The following is a 6791-nucleotide window of genomic DNA, read 5'->3' on the forward strand; positions in this document are numbered from 1 at the left end:
ATATAAACGACACAAAACTTTCACGAGAGTATGCATTTTTACATAGAAAAGTGAAAAGATTGTCAAAAAAATTCTTAAAAAAAAGGCAATTCCAGGTAACCCAAATACAAAATTTGGAAAAGAAATTTGTATATTTGGAAAGAAAAGAGGCACCTCACGCCGCCCATCACAGCCTCTAGATGAAAAGCTCCCAAACCAACCCAACCCAACCAGGCTGCGGCCCAGAAAAAGCAAGCGGAAAAGAAAAGAAAAAAAACAGGGCGCCCTCACGGCAAGGAACTCCGACCTCCTATCTCCCCCCTTGTCTCTCCTTTCTCTCTCTAGCCCCGCACAAATCTCTCCTCCCCCCCTCTCGCCCTCGCCGCATTGCCCGCCGACGACCCCCCGCCGGATAGAGAGGAGGAGGAGCGGCGCGGCTGCGGGAGAAGCGGGCGGCGGCGGAGCGGGCGGCATGTGTGACCTGGTGGCCCGCACGGGCCGGCATCAGCAGCGGTACGAGGATGGCCGTCGGCTAGTGGCCGGGTACGCGCGGGACTGACTGACTGATTGATTCCCTTCCCAATTATTGCTGATAGTGCTTCAAAGTTCCCTTCCTGATTGGATTCGGTTGGATTGGGGGGCGGCGATGGCTACGTGCGTGCGGGCTCATTGCCCGCTCGACCTAAATGCGGCGCCTGGTGCGGTGCGCGTTGTATTCTTCGCCGGCGTACGGCGCGGTACCATTGGTCCCCGTGAATGGATCGTTGCGGTGTGCCACCGGGGGGATCGATTGTTTCTTGTGGTGGGTTTGCTGGAGTTTGGATATGCTTTTTTTTTCTGTTCCCAAGAAAAAAATTGTTGTGTGCCGCGAGGTAGTCATTTGTGAATTGATGTATGCACTGAGCAGGGAGGTCTTAGTCAATGCGCAGCACTTAGCTTGTAGCACCTGATGATAGCGACAGTATTGAGATTGGTACTTGTTTATTTCACTTAGATGGTGTATAATATATGCTAGGGATTGTGGTGGGACGTGTCTATCACGAAGTGAGATGTGAAAGCAGGTTTGATTGCTTGTTTGCATCAAAATTAGGGCGTGATGGAAATGAATAGTGGTGTATACTGAATAGTTTGTCTCCCAATGTGTGATGCAGCCCTGTATTGCAGCTCAAATCAGTACTGATTGATAGAACAGTTCGGAACGGTCAGTATCATTGGTACTCTTGTCATCGTTGTTGATAGCAAAAGGCACAAATCAGTGTTGATATCCAGGTGTTTGTTCATGATTAGTGCCTTATTTTACCCACATGTTTTCGTCTATGGCCCTATATAGTTATTTCCCCCTTAGTTAGCCTTGTGTCAAGTTTGTGACTTACCTTCAGCTTATAGGAAGCAAATTCCTATCACGAGACGTGCCAGGTATAGTAGCAATAAGAGAATACGTAAAGCTTCTCAGGATATTACATATGGGCATGTAAAATTACACTATAGAAGGTCTCCTGCATCCTTGTATAAAAGGGAAACTAAATTAACTCAAGTTTGATTAGGCTATAATATCTGAAAGGGTCATTTAGAGAAACTAGAAAGGTAATCATCTCTCTGTGTGTGGTAACTTCACCATAGATCACTAGCCTTTAATGCATCCTAAGTGCTTCAGAAATCGACGTTCCTAAGTGCTTACCTGTCCTCTTATGGTCTATTTGTCTGTTTCTGATCATTAAGATAATAGATGCATGTCATTTGTCTACTGTGGTAGTTTGACCAAGCTTGCCACAGATCATCATTTACTGAACATAGAAAATTTCTACTGCTCAGGGTGGTCAAGTTCCACGTTTTACACAGTATATATATTACTATTTTCTAGTTCCTCTCCGGAGTCCAGACATGATTTTATCACCTCAGAGAACTGTTTTCTATTTATCCCTTGAAGATTTGTTGTACCCTGTAACTCCGAAGTATTAGAAACTTGTTATCTTGTACTACAACCTTTGCATTTATGGGTTCTAAGAAAAGCTGTGACATTTTGTTCTGCAGGTGCATACCATTTAGGTATAGAGCTAATAATGATGAAACCTCTGATGATGAACACAAGAAACTTGTGGAAGTTCTCATGATAAATTCCCAAAGTGGACCTGGTCTTTTGTTTCCAAAGGTACTTTACTTTAAACATCTAGGATCTGAAATATCCATGCAACAATTAGAATACAATGGTGAAAGTTTCAACTTTATTTTTGGTGTTTTCATGTAACTACATTGGAACACTTGTAATCCTGTGGGCAGTGCATATTAATATTTCAGCTAGTTCTTCCCAAGTGCCGGTGTGTCATGCCCCAGAAATCCAGATGAAGCAACTTGAATGATTTGAGTTGCCGATCTGAATTCCTATGTCCTTGCGAAGAATTTCCAAGTATTGGACTGTTTATTATCTTGTTTGCAAACTTAGGTCTCACGCAGTTTTTTATTTGGCTTGTTGATATGTTGGCAAATACTTACACATCTATATCTATGATGGGGATGTATCATTCAGATTAGTTTTCAGGTATATATGACGTTAGCTTTTATTCATGCTGTATCCATTTCATTTTCATAAACTTGAAGGCTACATGGCACCGGGGTACCATGTGGAAGTTTTGTTATGTTTGCTTTCATGTTGCAGGGAGGATGGGAGAACGATGAAACTGTTGAAGAGGCAGCAGCTCGAGAAGCTATAGAAGAGGCTGGAGTTCGAGGTGATATAGTGGTAAGATGCCTATAAAAGATGCTATTTTCCTTTTTAAAAATTACTTTTCATTTTGCCCATTGTCATTTAATATTTTTTCAATAGTTAATGTACGCCATGTTGTGAAACATGTTTGCCTGTACTTCCGTCTTGACTTATTAATGCAAATGATATTCTTAGATGATATGGAGACTCAGTATTCATAGTACTGTATTAGAATTATCCCTTTAGTACTACGCTTAATTAACAAGCTAAGCTAACATGAAAGTTTATAATTATTCAGAATCGTGCTTTTGGTTCCCCTCTTTGGTCCTAATTTGTTATTGTTCTATGCCCCAGATTGGGGTTACTAACATACATTTATAATCTTTACAGGGGAGTTTGACTCCCTTGAAAACTGGAAGCTTGTTAAAAAGGTGGAATGATTTATAGTTTTATATCCATTATCCTCTGAATCCATCAAATTTCTGCTGTTTTTTTCCTTGGGGTGGATTCTTGTTTATTGATTCATGTTGAGCCAAGAGCCCAAGAGTCTTGCACCCTTATAATCTTACTAGTGGCTTTTCGGCTGCAGTCTTCCTCACAAGGCCCACAAGTTGTATGAGACATGATTCACATTGATTAGTATTCTGTAGTTGAATGAGTTTAATGATGTGCAACATGTATTACAGTTTCAACTGACATAACATTTTCTGGTGGTAAAGAAATTATTCTTGACTGGCCTGCACTTCTGTTAGATTTTTCATTAAATGTTGGATAGCACAAACGAGATGACATTTATTCTTCTCTTGTCACAATTTCTGCTTGTAACATGTATGATGTTTGCATAGTGGAAGACCCATGAAATCAAAATGACTATCTTTTCTAGAAGGTTCTCAAATCTCAATGAATGCATGTGGTGCCAATGAAGATAGCTTTAGCCTTTTTTTATCCTTGTGCTTAGTGCTTTATCATGATGAAACAGTGTCCAATGCTTGACCATGATGACAATATGTGCTTATGCGCTACTAGCTTTCATCTGTCATTCAAGTTTGTGAAATGCCTATCGCAACAACTTATTTGATCTATCTAGCAATTATCTTTCCATTATACTCAAGCTTATACAGTGCTATTTGCTTTCTGAATCAGCATCTCCTGGGTTTTTATGACTTTAAAAGCAAGACACATCAAGATGCGTGCTGTCCTGAGGGTATGTGCAGAGCTGCGGTGTTCGCACTGCATGTAAAGGAAGAGCTGACCTCATGGCCTGAGCAGAGCACCAGGCAGAGAACCTGGCTCACGGTTCCTGAAGCTGCATCACAGTGCCGGTACCAGTGGATGCAAGAGGCCCTGCTCACAGGCTTCTCTGACTGGCACGACAAGTGGAGCAGAGGTGGCGGTGGTACAAACTGTGACCCGGCCTAACCACTGAATCCATCAGGGGTCCTCTAATTTGTTCATCTTCTCTCTTTCCCTAGGCGCCGACCATGCAGAATGCAATAATACAGTGTACTTGATGCTGGGTAGGTCATTGACTCTTGATGTCACATGTCAGGATGGTTATCTAGTTTAGTGGGATATATCTCATCAAGACGAGAATTCTCACAACTTTTAAGTGTCGATTCTCGCGCCTATTATTTCTCGGTTTCAGCTGCTGTTGTCGCGGTGCTGCAAGGATGCACTGTGCACATTTTGTAACTCGCTCCTGATTCTGGAGATGCATATGCTTGTATTCCTAACTGCTATAAGCCTATAACTGAAATCAAAAGGTCACCATTGACTGGAGTCACCACGCAGTGCGTCCAGAACCTTGCAATCTATCTTGCTTGAACTGAGGCTGGCTGGGGAGTGAGCCGGTGTAGCAGAAATCTTGGTGGATACCCAGTGCAAGTGACTGGTGGTAATTGCTATACCGATCAAAATTCAATTAGGAGAGAAATAAACCAGTCACATTAGCATAAGTTTAATTCATTGCTCTTTTGTGTGGGGTGAGAGAGGCTCGAACTCTCTACCTCAGGATCACTCGCTTTTAGCTATGGACCTAAGCGCTAGCCAACTGCGCCACCATCCCATTTTGATATGTTGTTCGGCAAAACGGTACATAACATTTTCATTCATCACAAGGCTGCCTTTTCCCTAATAAAGCAATTAATCAAGGGACATGAGGGCTCACGGTGAAACAAAATCCAAAGATAATAAGATACAAACACTCTTACCTAGTTACTTATAAACGCACAATCTCTATTAGCATCTAGTGAAGATTCAGACGGTAGATATTAGATGATGAAGTTATCACAAGTGTATTGCTAGTGATACCACCAAAAAAATGTCTAAATTAATGAGATAAATATGACAAGAAACCTAGATGATCTTCAATAGTTGGTGGAGAGTATAAGCACGTCCGTTTGCATCTAAGCTATTCCTTATTTTTCTGGTGCGGAATTGACTTAGCCAACTATGAAAACAGATCATGCATTTGTTATCCGCAAAGAAAGTCAAAAGGCATGCACGCTAGCTGCTGATGAAATAATGTGTGCTAGATAGTGCTTTCGGTACCTTTTTTTTTTGTATGCTCTTAGTGTATTTTTTTTTTTGGCGCGGAACAAGGTAGAAGCTCTGCCATACATCAACTATGAAGGCTAAGCAAGCAAGGGGGCAGTTCCCAGAATAAATTTTGTCTCTTTCCAACATTCAAAAGTTTAAGCGTACATACCATCCTTTTTCTGGTCCTTTTATATGTCTTGAGGCCCTCTGTAGTCTCACATTCCAGGCCTGAGATTCAGCCAAAGAACTAGGCCACGAAGTACAGTGATTATTCTTCCAGTTCCATTCCATGGTACTAGTACTCTATACCCAAAAGGAGCTGCGAAAGCAAGCTGAGAAGCAAAAATTTCCATTGCTTTGCCGTCAAATTGCGCCGAAAGATGGCGTTCAATTTCCAAACGACTTTCTCGTGATGATGAAGACACCTTTTTAATTCCATGAAGGATTATGTAGCTACTAAGAAGACTATGAACTGTTGTCGAATTCTGTTGCCGAACAGAATCCTAGCTACTCGAAGCAACTTTGATTGATGCACTGATCATAGCTAGGCAGATAGCAGATCGATAGTGCACGACCGAATCCAGATGCACGATCGATCCATCAGTTGTGCTATCGATCCTGTCACTTCGATACGATCAGGTAGTCAGGCTTCAACCTGTGGACGCAATATTTCACTGTTGCATGCAACCAGCAGGTTCTTCCGTGTTTGGCATGAGTTCATGCTTGACATGACTCCATTTCATTCCGCATTATTACGACGAGTCGCTAGTGACTGCAATTCTCTCATCTCCTTCACGATTGATCTTTCTGATGAGACGGGAATAAGCATGCATGCAGAAACTAGCTGGTAGATGAGGTATGGAGAGAATAAAGGACTTCTTTTTACAAGATTAGGATCTCGCGCCATTGTTGAAAAAAAGAAATGGGCCAAAAAGTTCCATAAGGAAGTTTCTGAAACGGGAATTGTAGCTACAAACAAAGGTCATCTCACTTCGAGGACTACTGGGTCATTTGACCAATCATTGTTCTTTTTTTTCTTTTGGGAAAGACACCTAGAAGAGTGCCTTATATCTGATACTTGTTTTTACTATTAGTTCTCTTATAAATAAAATGAGTTTTTTTTATGGATGTATTCTTAGTTGTACATTTGTAGTACCTCCGATCCCAAGGGCCGTAGAAGTGTTCGAAGAGAAAAAAAAACTATCTTTGTGTAGCAAGCTATATATTCTACTCTACTTGGAGGAGAGACGTCCACCAACATGGCCTTCACCAGACAAATTAAGAATTCATTCACCAACTGCAGTATTAGCCAAATGCACACCTCTCCCCACATATATTCCTTCAAACTAAGTAAAGAACTTCTGCCTTGTCTCCTCACTGACTACGTGTACAAGATTGCTAGGTTTGCAATATTTTAGTGAGAAGATACATGCCGTGTATTTTGACATCAGTAGTGCACGCATAGGATCCCCATGCACCGAAAGAAGAGATAAGACAAAAATATGCAGGGTTCCAAGTGTTAGTCAAAGCTAGAATCAGATGCATAGGAACCCCAAACAAGGAGAGGGATAGC

At 41.6% G+C, this 6791-nt stretch overlaps 1 protein-coding gene across 2 annotated transcripts; it reads left to right on the forward strand.

Moving 5' to 3' along the window:
* Positions 1-224: 224 nt before the first annotated feature.
* Positions 225-4466, forward strand: LOC112877970 (nudix hydrolase 16, mitochondrial-like). 2 transcript variants are annotated; one of them, XM_025942345.1, is made up of 4 exons: positions 225-522; positions 2011-2128; positions 2633-2716; positions 3824-4466. In XM_025942345.1, the coding sequence occupies exons 1-4, from the start codon at positions 452-454 to the stop codon at positions 4097-4099; spliced, it is 549 nt and encodes a 182-aa protein (XP_025798130.1). In that variant the 5' UTR covers positions 225-451; the 3' UTR covers positions 4100-4466. The 2 variants fall into 2 exon arrangements, with proteins under 2 accessions (XP_025798130.1, XP_025798129.1); XM_025942344.1 differs by lacking the exon at positions 225-522 and adding an exon at positions 541-781.
* The last annotated feature ends 2325 nt before the right edge of the window (positions 4467-6791 follow it).

Source organism: Panicum hallii, chromosome 9 (assembly GCF_002211085.1).
Source record: "Panicum hallii strain FIL2 chromosome 9, PHallii_v3.1, whole genome shotgun sequence".
Lineage (NCBI taxonomy): Eukaryota > Viridiplantae > Streptophyta > Magnoliopsida > Poales > Poaceae > Panicum > Panicum hallii.

What these genes read in the sequence shown, in the direction of transcription:
- LOC112877970 (XM_025942344.1), top strand. Translation starts at nt 666, where the DNA reads ATGCGGCGCCTGGTGCGGTGCGCGTTGTATTCTTCGCCGGCGTACGGC. An exon ending in CTGGTCTTTTGTTTCCAAAG is followed by an intron (nt 2,129 to 2,632) that starts GTACTTTACTTT and finishes TTCATGTTGCAG; the next exon opens with GGAGGATGGGAGAACGATGA. An exon ending in GAGTTCGAGGTGATATAGTG is followed by an intron (nt 2,717 to 3,823) that starts GTAAGATGCCTA and finishes TTTCTGAATCAG; the next exon opens with CATCTCCTGGGTTTTTATGA.